This window comes from Papilio machaon, chromosome 3 (genome assembly GCF_912999745.1).
Source record: "Papilio machaon chromosome 3, ilPapMach1.1, whole genome shotgun sequence".
NCBI lineage: Eukaryota > Metazoa > Arthropoda > Insecta > Lepidoptera > Papilionidae > Papilio > Papilio machaon.
This window is the reverse complement of record NC_059988.1, coordinates 8,682,101-8,702,557: the sequence shown is the minus strand read 5'-3', so window position 1 is coordinate 8,702,557 and position 20,457 is coordinate 8,682,101. Positions and strand designations below refer to the sequence as shown.

The window sequence follows — 20,457 nt, the reverse complement described above, 5'->3', positions numbered from 1 at the left end:
CCATCTAAACATTCGCATTTATAATATTAGTAAGATACACATGAAGTACTAATAACGGTTAATGATCTCAATTCATGGTTAATCTTTATAAATAATAACGTTAACATATAAAAGGTTAATAAGAAATAACACCGAGTGAAATGCCGTTATTGCATCAATTAATGATCTATGTTATGTCAGAACAGAAGCCCACAAAAACGTCTCTGGGGCATATAGCGTACATCGTTAAGATGACGTTATTAAAGACATTGATACACGAGCAAGCTTAATCGCCATACTATCAATCTATATACTGTATCGTCGTTAGTTCAATATCATCCTGAAAAACTATAAGTAGGATTATTATGATTTTCGTTCAATAATTTTGTTAGTGTGATTTTTTTGCGTGAATGAATTTTGTTTTAATATTGCAATGAACACTGACCATTTTCGTGTATACGTTCTAATGAGTTGATATTAAACGGGGAATTTAGTTTAATTGAATGTGGATAGCTATAAAGGTAGAGGAAGACCAAAGAAAATATGGATAGATTGTGTGAAAGAGGATAAGCATAAGAAGGGGGTAAATTCAGATACGACGGCTGATAGAGATGTATGGAGGAGTAGTACCTACTGTGCCGACCCTCCATAGGGATAAGGGCAGGTTGATGATGATGATAGGGAGTTTAGTTTAATTCAGAATCAATGAATAAAGAATTATCGTATTATGTACTGCTTTTTCAATGTAATTTCGTGAGCCACATCACTTCCTCATCTCTTTTGTCCGTCACAATTCGCTCTATATTTTTATTACAACTTTCGCAATTGTGCTTTTATAATTTCGTTATATAATACGTGGTAGTAATATTGTGATGTTAGAACGAGTATAGGACAGGGAAGTGACCGCTTCTTTGTGTGAATTATTGATGTCTACGGCTTTGTCATATGACGTGACTTCTTTTGTCGTTTCATATTCATGTTGTTATCGCGAAAGTTTTTTAACCGTTAATAATGTAGAAAATATAATAATGGCGATGAGAAATTTCTTTCCCTCGTAATGTTTTTTTATATGCGCTAACTGGAAATGAACTTATGGAATTATATATTTGCTTACATGTATGTATGAAGAATGTTGAAGAAGACATATGAATTAAATCTACATATATAAAAGAAAATCGTGTTAGTTACACTATTTATAACTCAAGAACGGCTGAATCGATTTGACTGAAAATTGGTGGGCAGGTAGCTTAGAACCAGGAAAAGGACATAGGATAATTTTTACCCCGTTTTCTATATTTTATTCCGTGCGGACGGAGTCGCGGGTAAAAGCTAGAAGTTAAAAGATTCTGTTCGACATATTTTTCTAAGGTTAAGTTTATTGACATACGGATTATCTTGTTTTTTTTAAACAGTTCTTGTTTACGTTCTAAAATGCATTTATTTGATACCAGTCGTTGTCACAAAAACTCCAATGAATTCCATTCGACATGAATGCACAGGAATTTTAATGAAATCTAGGCGTAGTTGGTGTAAAAACAAAAGGTCATAGTGGCACGCGTGCTCATAAAGTGGAACCAACATTATTGCTTAGGGTTGTGTTTTGTAACTAAAGAAAAACGTGAACGCGTGGCGGTTGTTATAGAATTTTAATGGTTGCTAAGCGATGGAAATGACAACATAACGTTTGGAAGGGTAAGGGCAAACGCTGTTAAAAATACCGATGTTTTATCAGATAAATTTAACTAGGCATTTGTTACTACTTAGTATTGAAAATAAGTAATCTGTGTCTAGGCACCAAAGAAGCAATAAAGCATAACATAATTATTCATTTTGTCGAGGATAATCAAGTTACATTTATTTTGTAACAAATTGTAACTAATATGTCTTTGTTTTATTTGCGACTAACTTTTTTTTAATTAGACATTCAAATAAATACCTATATAGTACAATACCACGTATATTTAGTGTGTATCAGGAGCAGTCGACCGTTGAATTGATAAGTGTTATCAGGAAACGGAAAAACTATATGAAACAATAACCGCTACGCACCGCATCGGACCGAAACTAGTACAAAACATTATCTTTAAAGGAAACAAGGAATTTATTAAAAACTCTTATCATTAGTATAATTACAGAATTGTAAACTATTTAGTTTACAGAATGAATGAAAAATGTAATAAAATTGTGATAGAACTAATAGCTTAAAAGGGAAGGATCGAGCATGCGGTCTTTAGTTCGAGTCCCGCCATTATATTGTAGTGAACTATCAAACCAAAAACTTAGATGGACCAGCTACATAAAATAATCTGCTAAATTAAAAAAAACCTTTAGACAAAATGTTATATTTAATTAAGGAATACATAATTGTGTAAATATTAGCACAACTACCAAGGTTCGTTACGCCGCGCCGCGCGACGTGACCGAAATTAAGTACAAAGATAAGATATCTCTGAAATGTCGATAAAACAAAATCGATATTATAATTTTACCCGCATTAGATTGACATTGGTAACAGATAAACTATGAAAATATACACAAGCGGTCGCCCCCGATTTCATACGCACATTTGTGACCTATGAGCGTCGAGTATATCGAATTACTAAGATGCCTAAAATTCCTATAGGCCCTACAAAGATAACTCAAAAACGTGCTGTCAGTTTTTCGTTAATAGATCACATGTTAACAAACATTCTCTTTGGAATAAAGAAATGAATACTCCCACCTACATCTTGAACTACCAGCCCACCTAAAGCAACGTTTGGCGACGACTATGACCTTTACGCTATTCCTAAACATAATCCATTTCTGTTCCTTTCATACAGATTCAATCAACCGCTCTGGAATAACATAAGAAACATCTATTAATTCATTCAACCTTATGTATAAAAATAAAGTTAAAAAAAGAACTGATTGAGTGATATATCAATGCACATCCCAAAATACTGAACCTACACATTTTTCAGTAATTTTTAAAACAAAATCGATGCACTGATGTATCGGCTGTACCTCATGGTCGTTTCTATGCATTACTGAGTCAATCATTTATCAATGTTCGCTTATCTCTTGGCATAGTGGATTACTGTTGTAACGGTATTTGAATCATAAATTAGCATATTTTCTTTGTTTGTTGAAAATGAGAATGACTTGCGGTTTCGTAATTACAATTGCTAAGTTGATTACTGTTCGTAGCTTTTAAGCCGCTTTCCTGTATATGGGTTTTTATGGAACAAAGAATGAATGATGTTATATTTTAGATGTGTACGGAAAAATAATAAAAAAATGTGTTTCTTATTTCTCCTTTTCTTGTATAGACAAACAGACGTTGTTCCTATATATATTGTTTTAATTTCCGTGAATATCAACGGTCATAATAAGTAGAAATAATAATAAAATCTGTAATAGGGTTGTCTGTTAAAACGGTAACGCCATAAGAAATTAAAATTGCCCCACAATAGTTTGCGTAAACGTTTATAGTGTAACAAATAAGTCTACCTGTCTTGCGTAAAACCTCCACATCTTTTAATCTCAGATGTTAGATATAATGGGGCTTTACGCATGATGGTTGTAATTGATAGAGGATCAACGCTGTGGATCTGCGGGTTAGGTACAATCGCGTTCATTGACGTTATTCCATTTTTATAGCGATACCGCAAACAAACGCGACTGTACATTAATATATATTGAAATATATCACTAATTAAATTTTAAATGATTATAAATACTCTAATCTTATATATATATATATATATATATATATATAACTTTCGACGACGGACAAAAGTGAATAATCACATGTCAAATAAACTCTTTTAAATCCGCTTTTATCTTTCAAACGAAGTCATACAAACAAAAGGAATACATACAAGTCATAAACATATCGATACTAATAGGATATATTTAAGTATAAGCTTAGTAACGTCCATATAACAGACGGACAGACGAACTTTGTCAAGCAGCTCGTTAATCCTTAACTTGTCTCTTGTGGTGTCGTTTGTAACTGTCACTTTAGATGTGATTAACTGTGGGTTTCCACTGCCGCAATTCATGTACAAAAACGTAATGTCATAGAATGAAACTATATGTTATGTTCAAGTTAGATTAGGTACATGACCAGTGCACCACGATCACACAGAAGATAGGTGTGAAGTGAAGGAAATTCCGCATTTCCTCTGATTAGTGCTAGTGCCGGTTGCCTAATTTTAGTCCTCTTTCCCTTCCCAGCTTGTTCTTATAATTAAACGATGGGAAGGGTAAGTGGATTTGACGGAGAAGATGACGCATACGAAGGAGAAATATTAACTAGCATAGAAATTAGCAACGTTCATTACATTAAAATATAAGAAAGATGTTGTTCAAGACACCTTCTCCAGATGTATGCTACGCATATTTTGAATTGCTGGAAATAATATTTTAAATCATTGAGGTTACATTAATCGAGGAATGTAAATATGGACATTGGATTTTGATATTTATAATGGATAAAGGTCAAACGCATATATTTTTTATATTTATATAACCTTTTTATCTATCCATTATAAAATTTATCAACGCATCTCTATTTTATATTATTAACCATTAATATATCACTTCATAATGAGAACTCTATTTAAATATACATTTCAAAAGCCATTGATGGTGTGACGTTTGCTTCTTTATAAAGTTCTTTTAAAGTTAATTGTAATAGCGTAATACATGTTATTTGTCCAACTTATAAACAAATAAAATTAAATCAAGAGAAATGAGAGAAGACTAAGTTATATTACATGTTTGTTATCGACATTCAATATAATATAAAAGTGTGGCACATGCTGTATGTCTGTTCGGCATACTGCACCGTTATTAACGTATTTCGTTTCGTACGGCCAACGAGGTTAATGATTTTCCGTTACACTTTTACGTCGATCGTAAACGATGAATTTCGAATGGAAACATTTTGTTCATGTAAACATAGCAATAATACTCAGGACTTGACCACACACAAAGAATAATATCGATTCCTTTAAAATTGTTGCCAGCGACTTCGTCCGCGTTAAATTTAAAAAAGCTATTAGGAGATAATGCGCAGTACTAGACTGTAATTTTCTATTCTAAATTGAGTTCAAATCTATTCAACTCTTGTGATGTTACGTTTTAACTATCACCTATATATTTTGACATAAAGTGAACCGATGCAAGTATTCGCTTTTATACTCGTAATATTTTTAGCATCAGTTTTTTGAATGTTGTCAGTTAACTAGATTAAAAAGTCTATTAATTCATTTTCCATACATTGATATACCTTTTGAGTTTCGAAATAATTGTGTATATATTATATACTAGCTGTCACCCGCGATTCCGTCAGCGCGGAATTAAAAAAAAACGAAATAAATAGCCTATGTGTTCTTGCAAACTATGTTTGCATGTTCGCATTTATAATATTAGTAAGATTTTGGTATTTCTTAGTATGTAATTATGTTTACCAAGTCCATTCGTGGTAACAATTACAGTCAAACTTAGTGTGTGTTTAATGCGGTTCCTGGCAATACTTAAATCTCGTCTTAGTTATTACTTTCAAAGGGTTCATTTCTGTTCACTTTTGACTTTTTTTTAAGAATTACTGGTTACTCGTCATGGGAAAAATCATCGAAATTATACTTTTGGTGCAAACAAGCACAAAAAAATATTTCTTAATGCCTCCAGCGACTAAAAACAAAACAAGTCATGACTGAATGGTGCGTTAGTTGTGCGCTGAATCGAATACAATATTGTTTCGACTAATTGTTAATGAGCCGATGCAAATTATTCAGTCCTATCGCGCTTGGGTCGTGTTTTACGCGTTAGACACCAAAAAAACTTTACAATATGTAGATTCGTGTCCAAGGTTTTATTTTTTTATTCAGTTACAATGTATCTAAGGAAAACAATAAACGTAGTATACCGATCCGAAAAATGGAATACAGTGATCCAACAATCAACGTCCGGCATTGCTTTGGCGTGTCCTGCAAAACGTAATGTAGAAACTGCGCCATAAGTAATGTTTGAAGTTAAAGTTGGAACAGAACACTTGAAAAGTTTTTCAAACAGTGGGCCTAGCACAAATATATGTAACAACTATCTATGTGTCATCGTCAATTATGTCGAAGTTAATATGACAATTTTGGTGTACTTTACGCTCGATAGGGGTGCTGCACAAATTTTGTACTATTGCGTCAAGTTACTCTCCGTAGGAAATGTTCTACAATAGATGTATATGCTGCTGCTGGGTTTAAAGCAATTAAACAAACATTTCAAGAAGAAAATCAACTTGAAAACAGCGTAAGGAGACTGCTTAGAAAATTCGCGTATAAGCTCGTTAAACCCTAAATTAAGCCGCACTCAGAGTCTAAGCTTAGATTTCAAATCAATTCGAAGGATATGGTATCCTTTGGTGACCAACAGTAAGTTACACTATAACTTCCCAGATAAATCTTAAGCACTTTCCGTCGAATAACGCATCGAACAATACAACTCAAACGTAATATATCCTTTATAAATAAGAATGACCTATCTAACTCTACTATTAAAATATGACATAAATATTCCCGTTTCTAAAATAAAAAGCTTTGTTGCTGCCATAGAAAACAATAAACCTACAAAGAGAAACGACTAGGGCTGTCAACTCTCCGGTTTTGATCCGAATTAGGGTTTGTATAATTCAGGGATGGCGTGCACTTATGTATTAACATGCCATTTTTTTAAAGAAATTTAAAATAGGGTCATAGACGTGCCATCAAATAATTTTGACTTTGTAATTATTCGGAACAGATAATTGTTGCATTGCGTGCCATTTATGAGCCGCGTAACAAATTCAAATTAGATTGGTTGGTATGAAAAAAAGTCACTAAATGTCGCTTTTTTCGTCGTCTACTAAAGATCAGCAGTGAACGTAGTTTGTTTTTCGTCGTCCACCAAAGAGTCAAAGGTTCACAAGTCGTTGTTTTTCCTGCCAGTATTTAAGTCTAGCTTTATTGAAAGATGACAGCCCTAGACGTGACAAGGAACTGCATTTCTAACTAAACGTCGTCATCAAGTCGTGTAATTGCACACAAAAAAGCGTTCAGACGAAGCGGATTGTAAAGATGTATAGGTATATTAGTAGTTTCTTAGAAATAACGCGAATAAACCTCGCTCCATATACTTTGGTACGAGTTTAGTACCTCTGGTGGAAAACTATTTAAAGTAATAGACGTCATGCATGCCTTAGTAACTGTTTCCTCTGTCAAAACATTAATAGAGAGACATATTGTTATTTCTTTCGTTAACTCTGAAAAAAACTGAAACAAAAATATTTTTTGGGAATCAATTTGATCGGCAGAAATAAATGAGAAGATTGGCATTGTGTGTACACCACACCTGACATAGATTTGGGCTATCAAAATATTTAAAATTCTATCTAGGCAAAGCTATTCAAACAACACAAAGTTCAACACAACACAAGTGTAACCAAGGGAAACATAGTTATGTTAAAGGAATATTGTCTTACCGGATGTGGGTTACATAGATCGTTGAGATGTTAACCAACTTTCCCTGTTTACTGATGAGGAACATCCAAAGGTTTTCATAAAAGTTACTAATTCAAATACAAGTGTACACTTTACACTGTTACTGAATAGAACTATCAAGCAATTAAACACAACTGTACTTAATACTCTATACTATGTTGTTTATGACAAATTAAAAAAACTAAGCTACCACAAGGAGTTGGCAATTTTTTTTTTTATGTTAAATACAGACACACTAATTTTCTTAATACATATAGATAAAGGGAAGCGTTTGAGTGTTTAACTAGGGCATGTCTTTTAACTAGATTTCAAGTTACATTCGTAAAATGTGCGTATAACGAGACGACAACGGGGACAAAATTGTACAAGTATCGACTTCCTCGTGCCGACGCCAGATCGTATGAAACGCTTGTATAAGATGCAATGCAATGTTTATGTAATGAAACATACAGGTCAATACATGCAAAACATCATCGTTTTATTATAATATTTTTTGTATCTTGGATAATGTGATCACAAAACGAGATCAAAAGTGTATATCGACGCTGGAAAGCATAAACGCTGTAACCCTTACAGCAACCCTTACAGGGTTACAGCGTTTATGCTTTCCAGCGTCGATATAAGCTATAAAAAATCTGAATTTTTTGTACAGCTGTTTCGGTCCGTTTGGCGTAATTATTATTTTTTTTAATTAAATATCAAAACATCAGTAAAAACAACACAGTTGTTAGGTTGTGATAGAAATACGGTTAACATCTGTTCTAGCGAATTATATTTAACCATGATTAAATTCTAAAAATGTCTTAATAAATAAAAGATTTATACAATTTTATAGCATCCGTCCTTTACTGTATACAATAATAAATCAACAAGAAATCCACAGTTATCGTTTTAATAAAAGATGACCCACATCGCAAAGAGTAACAAGAAACCACGCGCCGTGTTCTCCGCGAGCCATAAATATAATCTTTGACACCATACCGATGTGAATAGAAAGCAGAACGGTCCACCTAAACGGCGCGAATGCCATTAAATCGATACGTGATCGATACAAGCGAATCGAGACAAGTGCGTATATCGATAATATCTATAGTATAATCGGATAGGAATTTGCATGCTAGTTTTCACCCGCTACGCTGACGGAAGGCTCGTATGGATACGAGCATTAAATTGCGGGTATCGACTTAAAGCCGTATAAAATAACGGACGTCGGGAAGCCAGGAATGGGCACGTGGGCCAATGTGTGGTTATTATAGGCACGTGCCCTTAGGAGTAAAACATTTACGTTATTTAAGTCGACGCACTTGATTTAATTTCCCTATTTTGATTAAAATGGATGTAAAAAAAGTTACATTCACAACTTTTCTACTTCTTTTTTTTAACAAGTATGTGTGAGTTGTTCGTATTTCAGTGAATTTTTGAGGTTGTTTTTTTACTTTAAAATTTAAGGATAAATTTTTTACCAATTTGTTAGTCCAAACTGATATACGGAAAATACATTTAAAATTACATCATTGCCTAAATAAGAAGAATATTTATGAAACCTTAAAGTCGTTGATATTACAATTCACTACAAGTGAAGACCCACAACATGTATTAACACCTTAATAGATATCTGATCTTGAGCAGAACAATGGTATAACAAGTTAAAGAAGGTTAAAAGTTAGAGATGAAATCGTTGATAACACAACAGAACAAGAATACAAGCAAACATTGGTAATTACGGTTGAGAAAAAGTCAAAAGACAAAGTTAGACAAAGAACTAGCGTGCGGATGGTAAATCCAAGAAATTAGACACGAACTCACCGATTCCAGTAAAGTAGCGAGCGAAGATGTTCGAGAAACGTGAGACAATGATAATGAAATCTGTTGAAGCATTCTTGTGTAAATTTCCATCGCATAAAGAATTCAGAAGTGATGTAACTAGTTCGAAAAGTTAGCTCGATAGATAAAAGTCGTGCATTCGTGCACGCGCCGCACAAGGACAATCACGTCGTGCAATGGACGAATTGTTACAACTAAGTATCTTATTAAAATGATATAGTGATAATTATGTAGTGTTAGATACATTTCTAATTATGGTTGTCTCTTTTCTTTAAGGTACTGTATTAATCAGGTCAACTACTTAATGTAAACGATTGTTACAGAAAATTTTGGTCGTTTACCATTTTATTTATTCATAAAAGACGTTTCCAAACATTATAATATTTCATGCCAGTATTAAATGTTAACTACTCGTTCTTTGTTAGAGAAAGCATGTTAAATATTGCATTTAAACTAATGAATTATCATATAAAACATGATGGACTAGAAGTTAATTAAATCGACATTGTAACGCAAAACACTTCCATCATCAAGTAAAGACACATGCACTAGAGTCTTATCAGATTATTCATAAAGATAAATATTCTGCATCGTCCTTACTAAAAGTAAATTTTACGTCGAATAACCTAGAAGATAACGTTAAAGCAAATATAGATAACGTACAATTAAATCGACAAGCTTGATATGTTTCTGATGTTAACGAGAAAAGGGTAAAATTAACAAACAATGGATTTTATATGAGGCGACACAAAGAGGGGAATCCTAACCGCAACCCAGCGGCAAACGGATGAGTTTCGAATTACTGTAAAGTAAAATAGCGTAAAATGTACACCCCCATAAACAAGGGAAACAATATAAAGTATTGTACTAAATAACGAACTGAACCGAAAATTAAGCAAATTATAGAAAGTAATACCAAAAAAATACCTCCATTTAACGAAGCGTGTGAATGCAAAAATATGTGGTCGTTTGCATAATAAAAAAGTTAGAATGCTAAATGCAAAAAAAATCCTATCGATATTGAAACTAATTGGTATAGATACGCCAATTTCAATTAAGTGGTTCATATCCTATTAAATGAGATCATTAATAATGCCACTTTCGAATATCACGATAAAACTTCATTAAACGTTGGAACAATGAAACAGTCGGTCGATTTGCTGATTGAACGGACACCTACATGCTGCGGCGAAAGTGATCTGTCACTCGGTTGATTGTCGGGAGATATTTTTGTGTCCGACCGCCGGGCTGCGTACGTCCCACCGAATTTGAGTTCCTTTATTAATGCGACAAGAAAAAGCGTGGGCCGGCGTGACTCAAACGGGTCTTGGAACAGGTCGCGCTCAACGGAGAATATAAAGATTGGTATTTTTGAAAGAAATTCTTTAAGGAACGTAACTTTATATTTTATCGCTTTACTCCGCTTGTTTTTACACGTTGCTGATTATTAAAGAATACATAATTATACTTTGTTTAGTGAATTTAATTTACTCGTTTACGTTAATAGATTATTTCAATTTACCACCATTGGTTCTATACATTATTTTATTGGACTATTTAGAATCCATTTAGTTTGTTGTTTTGACAATTTTGTGTACATGTGTTTCGAGGTATGTTTTTTATATTTATAAAATCGCATAAACCTTGTAAATCGATTGAAAGATAACACTCAATTATTTAATTGCAACGTCGACGTCAGTCGTGAAAGTGCAACAAGCAACAACAGATCGTCACGTGTGATTATTGAGACAATTGACGGCCTTGTTATAATGGCTCGGCACGTCAGAAGACGCTCGCAACGTAACACAATCACGAAACACAACAATAATAAGATATTAGCCAACTTCGAAACGAGGTCTCGAGGGCAGTTCGTCAAATCTTTGTATGAAAGCTAAACGTCAACGTTAATTTCATAATCTGAGTACCATGGGTCGGTGTTTACAAACATATTTTGTAATGGTGGCAAGGTCACTAGAAGAATTCTATTAATTATTAACGATGGATATTCATAAGAACAAAGAAGAACAAATTTTGACTTTTCTACTGTTTTTTTTATCACACATTCCACTGATGTATGTGTAACTAAAGTATGTTAAGAACAATACATTGATAACTAGTAATATTTAGATTGTATTAGATCTGCGTTCTTTTTTATAATTTGAGCTAGCAACTGTATTCCATTAAATCTGAAACTATTTAAGTCAAATGATGAGCTCACCAGCTTAATGGTAGCAATTATCTACTATCGTAAATACATTATGATGGTAAAATAATTTTATAAAATAACACCCGGTGGTTACAAGTTTAAAAAAATATAAAGTGAAAAGGATGAAATTTGAGACGTTGCGAAATACCACCAGCTGTTCGTTGTACCGCCGGCGGATGACTTGGTACTTTCTCTCGAAGGTTGCGGCACTCCCCAGCTTCAGACGCGCTTTTTTCATTGTTTTGGTTAATGCGATAAAATGATTATTGTTGCATGAAATTGAAAGTTAATGTGCTATACTCGACGGTTAAAAAATCGTTCAGCTCCTGGAGCCGCTTCGATTTTAACATTTAATCTGATTATTGCTTGTACCTTTCCCCTTACGGCATGTGATCAAGAAGCTACTATGCAAATTAGTTAGTTAAGATAGTTAACTCACATGTTCCGAGATTTAATTTTATACTCTTATATGGTTTTTGTTTGTTTCCCTAACTGTTATAGGCTAAAGAAGTAAAAAAGAAATAGTAAAACTTACCCTTTCGCACGGTGGAGGCGGCATTGTGGCGTCCACTTCTGCGTAGATGCACAAAGTGGACTTCCTCGATAGTGAATCGCTGGCGAGACTGCTCGAGCTGGAGCCCGTTGAGAACTTCATGGTTGTGCCGCATTCAGCAGACACCGCGTACAAATGTCAGGAGTGATCAGGTAACGTCTAGTTGCACTTCCATGTGTTGTTGCCGGCACATCACACAAGTGTCAGCCACTCCCTTCACAGACTATATTGTCCATTCGAACCTCGTATTTCGTTGGTGACGCTTGTGTCGGTGTTTATAGTTTCAAAAGTAGTGATTTTCTATCGTAGTTCAATCGATCGTTTCGTGACGATTAGATTAGCCTGGAACAATATAAATTAAAGATGTAAAATTTGTATGATTTTAACGTTATTGACTTTCACTTTAAATATTTTCAAGGATCTTATTTGAAATCTTGTAACATATGCAAAAATGAAGATAAGGAAACTATAAGAATGCCTTTACATGTTACAAGAGGCTTTTTTTGTTTGCAGATTTAATTAATGCATTGCAGGATCACGTACGTCAATAAACAACGTAATGGAGACGAGCGCGCACAATTAAATCTGTGAAAAGACTGAGAGATCCTTTTCAAAGTCTAGTAAACAACTTTCAATACGTAGGAAAGAACCTGATAAATCTTGCTGGCCTAGCAACAAAAAAGGGATATTTGTATATGGAATATTTAATACTTTCAAGGACTTTCATTTTGTTATTTTTAAGCTTTAATTGATTGATTGTAAACTTGGCTTGTTTATTAGACTAAGAATTGCATATATATTTGTAATGACAGATATGTTCACTTTAAGAGATTTTATTAGATTTTTTTACTTTCTTGAGTTAAAGCATATGTTGCAGAAATAATTTGTATTTTATACTTTTGGCATTAAACATTAATTAATAACATCTTTTTTCAGCAGGAACTCAAAGCTTAGTAAAAAATAAATGAAACGGATCAATTAACCTTTTGAACAATATATTTATATTTGAAAATATCAAGCTGCGGTAAATATCATGCAACAAGGTCACCTTGAAAGTAAATGTCGACGTTGCTAAGCATTTTAACTATTTAAAAGCAGACGATCACATTAGATAGAGCGCCGGTGTCTCAGGGGTTGACTTGTAATCTGAAAGTCCTGGGTTCGAATCCTGTCATGTACTAATGTGTTTTTTGAGTTCCGATTTATCTGTGGTAAACTATGGCCTAGTCACTCCTAACTTAGAGTAGGCTCCAAGGACGATCAGCTCAGTACAGCTGATGATGATGGTCACATTATAAATGCAGGTATAAAGCAAAAAATTACCGGAAAACAAGTTTGTAAAAAAGAAGGAAAATAAAGAAACTAGGAAGAAAGAAGAGTTATCTTGATTCTTGAAAATAGGTTCATTGATTTGTAAAAACGAATCCTTGAGACATATACCTACAATTTACATAAGTTTATCTTTGCTACGCATCACTCGGAAAACAATTGAGATGTTTTAACAACCAAGATGTAACAAAATGTAATACTGAGTCATAAAATTAACAATTCTGAAGGAAACACTAAAAGCACATCTTAAGGAAGGATGTACAAGTACATATATAGGATAACGATACATTGAATTTACGGTAAATTGTAACCAACTTGAATACGAAACACGGTGGCCATTTACTGCGCGATTGCAGTTGAATGCCAGTTTCGAATTACGAACAGGATATAAAGCTTGTTATTTTGTCTGTACAGTCCTAGTGATGAGACACGGAAACTTATATCGATAATAAAAGAATGAGAATATTTTATTTTACTGTTCTAATAGATTGATTGTAACACTATTTATGACCACGAATCGGAAGCCAATACATTTTTAATAGTAATAATCAAAATATATCAATATTGTCAAGAAATTAACAAAGAAGTAGGTATATAGCATGAAAGGACGGAAAGATAACGCAATAAATTAAATACGACGTTTCATGATATATTATCACATGGTCAGTTTTCACGATAGTTTGAATATTTTATGTTTACTACCAACTGATGTCGATAATTCGATAACTTTTCTCTAGTTGCCTTATTTTACTGCTATTTAAATGACTCAACTGTTCAAGCATTAACTAGTCTTGTTTAACGTCACGATAATAAGACGTTACGCAAGACCGAAATACTCAGGTCCGGTGCATCCGCGGCGCCACCACCGGACGATGACCACGGCGTTACGCAACGCGAACGACACAAAATATCCCGGATGAGTTCGGCCTAACATTACGCGAGATTAGACTGTAATCTTACACCGTTTACGCGAAGTGTAACACGTAAATATTGCGTAATTTTGGAATATATTCCAATCTAGATGCTAGAAAAATACATACATAAAGGTTAAGATTGTGTAATTTTAAGTATGATAATATGTGGTTATTTTTTTGTTATTAGTTACTCATAGTGTAAACATTTGGTTGTATGTTGTGCTAATGTTAAGGACGATCGTTTTCTCTGTCTATAAACTATATGTCAATCGTTTTTAACTTAAACACTCTTCAAACTGGCAATTAATAATGTTTGCCTTATGCAGATGCTTTGTTTTTATTTAATTAACATGTTTACTTATTAATCAACTTGTAAACAATCAATTAAACACATGATTACTAAAAGATAAAAAAATATTTTCAGTATGTATTACTGTGTACAAAAATAACTTGTGAGAATTATAAATGTATTGTGAACAAGGAGAAATACACGAAGATTTAAAAAAAAAAATATCTCTTTTATAAAATGAAATCAAACATTTACAAACCCTTGAAAATAATTAGCTAGCATATTATATTATAGAATTTAACATAGTTAAAGTGATTCAAAGCGAATTTCCACCATTCATGGTCTCGTAAATTGACTTTATTTTCAAGGTAACAAAGGACCTTCTAAACAAAACAGGACTAAAGCCGTATCCACACAATATGTATACGTCATTAAAAGAAACAAGACCGTGCGTACACTAACGACCTTCATTTGAAACAAAGAAATGCGCAACAATAAAACAGTATTGAGGCATGGGAAAAACCGCTATTGCCACAGACGCCACCAACATGCAAGGGACTTAGCTACACGAGGGTAGATTAGTCGTACAGAACAGTAAATAGTACAGTACTAATATTGTTTGAACGCACACAGTGCCGAAATAATACTGCCCTACTAGAAAGTTTAAAAAACTGAACAAAATATTCGATAAGCATTCACATATTTCTATGCATTTTGATGTATCTAGAGAAATTGCAAGTCGAATGTGACCTTGTCTATGGGCTCTGTTCTGTCTCGGTCTGCGCGTTGTACAAACAATGCTGTTCTGTCCTCGTGTGAAACTAGCATTACAAATAACGAGAGAAATGCATTCTTAGACCTACGAACTAAATGTAGGTCGGTAACTTGGAACTGCCGAGTATTTTATACGCATTTCTATTTAAAGCTATTTAATAGTACATATTTAAGGTATATACTTACGAGTAAAGTAAATAAAGTAGACGAAATTGCACAAATATTTTTAACTAGCTTTTACCCGCGACTCCGTCCGCGCGGAATAAATAATAGAAAACGGAGTAAAAATTATCCTTTGTCCGTTTCCTGGTTCTAAGATACCTGCCCACCAATTTTCAGTCAAATCGATTCAGCCGTTCTTGAGTTATAAATAGTGTAACTAACACGACTTTCTTTTATATATATAGATTTATTTTACATTACTTAGATTTGGAGATAAAAATAGTTAAGAATTCAAAGCTTTGCTCTAATAGGTGCGTAACTTACGTAAACCAGAATATTTGAAATTGACATAATTTACAATAAAAAAACTATTACTAATAATATTACTAAAATAAAAGTTGAAATTCAATGTACTAACTCGACGGTAAGTATTCCATCAAACAAAACTTTAGCATATTAGCACGGAACTGATGTATAAAAGCGAACGATAAAGACTAAAGGCGAGATGGTAAAGCGTTTGTATAAATATGATAACCACAATTATTTCTTACAGGAACAACACAACACGCGACCGCACACATTACACAAATGAATAGTTAAGTCAGTGGTACAGGAAATGCGTAGGCGCTGTGCGAATGCGCTTACCGTATTATCTTTCAAAGAAAGTTTTTTTAAAGGAACAAGTATTTTTGCCTGATTATGATTGCAGTAAAGGAATTATATTCGCTTCCCCCTTACCATCGAATATCGAACACCAAACTATTTCAAACTAATTGCATTGTGAGCGTAACAGCAGTTATTTTTATTTTATATATATATCAAACGAGCAAGCGGCTCTCCTGATGAGTTTCCAACCTTTAATAATCGACAAAGGACGGGGGACACAGAGGAAGAAAATATTTCTTCTTCCTATGTGTCCCCTCCTCCATTAAATCCACTTCTCCGATCTTTACTTATAAGAAGTTGATAAGAAGGAAGGTGGTTAGGGAAAGAGAACCAAAATTACGGCTCCGGCACACGTCATATTGAACGTGGGATTACTTCCACTTGACGGCTGTTTCTTTGTTGTCGTGGTATTTCACCGGGTGCTGGCGTCTACCACTCTTAGGTAGGAAATAAACGCCCTCGACTGTGTGTTTCACTAACTGATCTGTAAGACTTTACCGCATGAACGATTATAAATTTAAACACCGTCTGTTTGCGATATTATATAATCTGATAAAAAATATGTTTTGCTTTTTATAGTATTGTGCACGTGCTAAAAACATATAAAATAGTTATACAGTTACATAAAATATATAAATCAGACAGATAAACGTCGGCATATGAAAAAGATAATATCGAGAGAAACTTAAAAACAAGTCTCGGAAAAATAACAAACAAATCCATGTTTTAAGATAAAATATTACCGCAATATACCACTGAAACACCTGTACAAAAACATATGTTTATCTCAGTTTAATCAACTAGTACGATACGAGATTGCAATAAGTTTTTGAACAAATGTGTCGGCTAAAATAACTTATCATCTATTTAAAATGAATGTCATTCAAACATCTTTAATTATTACTCAATAAATCATCTTACACAATTGATAATCTCTTGTAATCTTGTGTAATTACACAGATTAAAATAAACCGTAAGTCCGAAATACCGATTGGGTACCGTAAATAAAAGCTATGCAGAACAAGTGCATTTCTTCCACACGCCTCGGCACCGACTGAGCGTGACCATCGAACACCGCATCTAATCAAGTGGAAAGACACGCACAAACAGTAATTAATAACAATAATCAATCACGCCAAATACACACACACATACAAGATATTCGTAAAGTTAACGGTTCCTCTTTCCGTTTGCGTACGAATGAACACTAACCACAAAATTGACTGGTATGAATAAAGTTATTTTACAAGCTTTTATTTAGTTTCACCTGTCCAGATATTTGTCATCTAATCTTGTAAATTAAATTTGATCCATTTCTCGGTTACCGATCGAGCTGAATTTTAATTTGTAAACCATCAAAACAAAACATAGAAAATCTATACCTTAAGCAACACGCTTAGTGTATAAATACATGCGTTACAATGCTTTATCGTAAGTTACTAACGACGAAGTAAACCATTACTAAAAAATAAAATGGCAAACCTGATAACACCGCCATAAAAACTCGTTAAAAAATAAACTTTAAAAGTATTACAACGGTTTATCAATACCTATTGTTAAAATACCTTTATATATTATAGCTCACGACTTCATCAGCAATAAAAAAAACATAATTATTAGCCTATGTGTTCTTCCAGACTATGTTCTACATCCATAACAAATTTCATCAAGATCCGATGACCCGTACGGAGATACATTGTAAGAAACATCTATCCATACAAACATGAGCATTTATTATATTAGTATTTATTGTATAAGTATGATGTCTAACAAACAGAAATACATATTTTAAGTCTAAAAGTAAAATTGGATTGTGCTTTTCAAAAGGAAAAACAACCTCGCAATCTTTTATAAAAACTATTATCTTAGTTTTCGATTCCCAATTAGCTTCCAAGTCTTGTTTCGCTGTATTTTCTTGGTTAAATTGTGCGTAGAATTATCTTAGAGGAACGTATTTTTTGTCAATAATCAATAACAATTCGTCCGAGCGTGTAGTTGTTTTCATCTACGTGATATTGATCGTCCCATAGGTTCAATGCCCAAACACTTGAGGTCAGGTGCAAATCTAATATAAAAAAATATTCTCATCGCTTTTACTAAGCAACAAATCGTTTCGATCGTAAAATTTAATTACGACAATTAAACTGCTTGTTGAGTTTCGAATGTTAAGAAGGATTTGGAAAAGCCGTTAGAGAGTTTAGCAATTTAAATGGCAAAACTACGACAAATTTTGTCTTGAAGTTTTTTTTTTAATTTAAATAACGTATACCTTTCTGTATCTTTTTAAGTTCTACAATAATTATTTTATCTAATATCCAAATTAAATGTGTAATAACAGTTCTGTATAACTCAGTAAAGATAAAAAAAAACTTATGATGAATAAAAAATGAATTTTTTAATATCAACCATAACATTTACTTGATAATCTCACGTATTTTAGATCCGCAAAGAGATCCGTCTCAGTGGATTGGTGGTAAACCATAACACGACCGACAAAAAACACCAACGCACGTATTCTGATTCACATCGCCGGCTCCAAAGTAATCTTACGACAAAGGACGCAATTCCAGCGCCAGCGCAGATTATTCCACGTTATAAAATTTCACGCCTACACAAAATGATTGCGTGATCGACATACGCCATGGCTTCCTTTCATTTAAGTTTGAGACACTCTTTTATCTGTTGTCATTTTGAGTGCACATGCACATTATGCATTACAGAATGTGATATACATTTCACTATATACCACTAAAGGAAGGTAAAGGTAAATATAAATATAAAAAAAAGTTCGTTTGCCACTTGAGCCTCGCCCACATCAAATTCTGCTCTTGCTCCGCCACTGAGTACATGTGGTCATCAGCTACAACGTCTCGGGTGTGCATGAGTAAATGTAGAGGCACAGAGTCAATATATTTAGTTAGTACTATCTAAGGTGTGGGCGAGGGCGGACATCTGAAGTGTCCAAGGGCACTATCAGTAAAACCTTGAAAGACAAATTGATTGTAAAAAACTACGTTAACAATTTGTTTTAATACTTTACTGGATAAATAATTTATTTGCAAACGTTGAACATCATCTTTTTTTGTTTGAAAAACAGTATAATGTAATATTTGCCTGATCATGCAGAATTGAATATTTTAAACAAAATGAACCTTCGCGCATCAATGAAAGATAAATTGAAAGAGGCTCACTAAATCTTAATACTTGAAAAATAAAGTCTTTGTCTCCTTACAAGTGAATTCATTAACGTTAATATAATTTTTAAATGCCTAGGACAAGTCGAACATGACCGCTGTCAAAATAAGTAAAACGTAGCCGTTACCCTTGGCTAGTAATTCATATTGTCAAATTTATTTTTATGTCCACCTTGGATGCATAAATAGGTTAGTCACGATATGAGCCTTATTAAGATGTACTTAAACAGATAAGACAGCTACGAGTATTGTACTTTAAATGGTAAATACAATTTGATTGATGAACCGATTCATTCGGTTAATGAGCAATAATATGGATTTAATGACAATAGCCGGTAGATTGATGTGTATATTTATTGATTAATATCCATAATTTAAATAGTCTTAGTTTAAAATAAACATTTAACATTTTTTAATTCATAAAAGAAACGTTATTAAGTCTATGGGCAAGAGTCACCTCACTATTTTATCGATGCCAAATAAACGATGGTTGTTTCATTTTTTTTTTAATAAAAAAAAAAACGTTTTGGCTAATTGCCAGTCACAATTTTTATCACACATTTAGGAAAAGAAAGTTTTTTTTAACATATTCAAAGATTAATTGCTGTTAGTTATGCAGTTTTAAATTAAATACATACCAAAGAGAACCAGTTTCGAGGGATGCGTTTTCTACCTGTACCGTGACACTTGAATTCCGAACGTATCTCAATGCGTCTCTATAACTGGGTTTCGACTGTTTACGAACTTGTATAAAATAATATAGCTATCTCTTTCAATCTTTTTGAAAGTAACAGAGATAACAATATGTGTGATATAAGTGCACTACAGTGGAATTACACATTAACAACCCCAGCCGCATTCCATGTATTGTCGAATGCCTCTCTCAGGCCCGAATTCACAATGTATAAAAACACCGAAAAAATTTTAGGATTTTTCGGAAGAAATTTCTAATATCGACTTAATTAATAATTTTGTTTAAAGTCTTTTTTCTAATAACAGATGAAGTTAACTATACTATTACTTGTTGTTAAGTTATCATATTGAAAC

At 33.3% G+C, this 20,457-nt stretch overlaps 1 protein-coding gene across 2 annotated transcripts in view; it reads right to left on the bottom strand.

The window, feature by feature from the left end:
• The window catches only part of LOC106711521 (protein PF14_0175), a 42,683-nt gene that overhangs the window by 13,873 nt on the left and 8,353 nt on the right, over positions 1 to 20,457 (bottom strand). The window contains exons 1-2 of one of the 2 annotated variants that reach the window (XM_014503855.2): positions 15,969 to 16,051; positions 12,065 to 12,424 (exon numbers count right to left, since the gene is read on the bottom strand). In XM_014503855.2, the coding sequence (XP_014359341.2) occupies positions 12,065 to 12,184 (120 nt within the window). In that variant the 5' untranslated portion in view covers positions 12,185 to 12,424; positions 15,969 to 16,051. Of the gene's footprint in view, positions 1 to 12,064; positions 12,425 to 15,968; positions 16,052 to 20,457 lie in introns of those variants that run through there. The other variant, XM_014503853.2, reaches the window with a different exon arrangement.